This window comes from Lathyrus oleraceus, chromosome 7 (assembly GCF_024323335.1).
Source record: "Lathyrus oleraceus cultivar Zhongwan6 chromosome 7, CAAS_Psat_ZW6_1.0, whole genome shotgun sequence".
Lineage (NCBI taxonomy): Eukaryota > Viridiplantae > Streptophyta > Magnoliopsida > Fabales > Fabaceae > Lathyrus > Lathyrus oleraceus.
This window is the reverse complement of record NC_066585.1, coordinates 253832310-253833628: the sequence shown is the minus strand read 5'-3', so window position 1 is coordinate 253833628 and position 1319 is coordinate 253832310. Positions and strand designations below refer to the sequence as shown.

General features: G+C 27.6%; 1 protein-coding gene across 1 annotated transcript; it reads right to left on the bottom strand.

Moving 5' to 3' along the window:
* Positions 1-1074, bottom strand: LOC127103275 (protein DMP7). The gene is made up of 2 exons (XM_051040547.1): positions 1045-1074; positions 1-624 (listed from the first exon to the last, which is right to left on the bottom strand). The coding sequence occupies exons 1-2, from the start codon at positions 1072-1074 to the stop codon at positions 1-3; spliced, it is 654 nt and encodes a 217-aa protein (XP_050896504.1).
* Between the last annotated feature and the right edge of the window lie 245 nt (positions 1075-1319).

Sequence of the window (1319 nt, the reverse complement as noted above, 5' to 3'; positions counted from 1 at the left end):
TTAATCACGCGAGAGAGGAAATCCAATTCCATGTCTTTGAGTAGGAAATAAGACAAACAAAAAACTACACAAAATTCCAATTCCAATAGGCAATGCTCCCAAAATCTCCTTAGCTTCCTCAGAAGGTTTTGGAGCCAAACATGTAATAACACTTTGATTAAAAAGTGCAATTGCACCAAAAACCAATATAGACCCACATGCATGAAACAAATCAATAAGCCTTAACTTATATTTCCTTGCCTCTTCAACATGAAGCTTAACCGATCCATCCATAACCCAAATACCATTCAACGTAGCAAAACCATATCTAACTTTTCCTCTTTCGTCCCTAAAACTGTCTGTGAATGATAGAAGAAAACATGAGAGGCTACAAAATGATAAGAGACATATTGTCATGATTTTACTTGTTTGTGTAGGACATTGACCTCTATGTGTTAAGGCTGGTGATAATGTTTGAAATATTAGAACAGTTCCTGTTGGAAGAAGATTTGCTAAATACGTTGTGCCTTTCAATGCTTTTCTCATTGTCTTCTGCGTTGATGTTTTGGGAATCTTTTGTGGTGCATTTTCCAATAGAGGTTGTCGTTCGATATCCACTTGAAGATCCATTGAAAATAGTAATAACTAATTTCTAGTTTTTTTTTCTTTCTTAAATTTGTATTTTTTTGATACTAACTCTATGCTTTGGTGTTTAGGACATGTGTGAATTAATTCATAGGTATAGGCAAGAAAGTGAAGCGAAATATATATGCGACAAATATAAAAGTTAGGTTGGGTTCAATTTTGTTTATGCGTTAATGTTTTCTTGGCTTGGTTGTTTGCATATGTTATCTTTGTCATTTTACGTTTGTTACCTCAATCAATTTAGTAATTTATAACTTATTAGAAACCAATATGAAACAAACAAATTGCTATTATTTATGGCAAGAAATAGGTTACGAGCATTAGTAATTAATAGTAGGGGAAAGATGGTTACATCTTAAAAAGGTTTCTTGTTTTTTTGTTTTTTTGTTGATATAGTGTTATTTGCCTTTTTTGTTATACAATTATTTGTTTTATTAGATTTAGAGACATTTTTCGCCAAAAAATATTAAAATCTATAGTCTATTAAGTAAATATCTGATCATTATTATTTTTGAATATATATATATATATATATATATATATATATATATATATATATATATATATATATATATATATATATATATATATATATATATATATATATATATATATATATATATATATATATATATATATATATATATATATTACTTTTATTGCTTTTTTTAATAAGAATGCATACACTTGTTCAT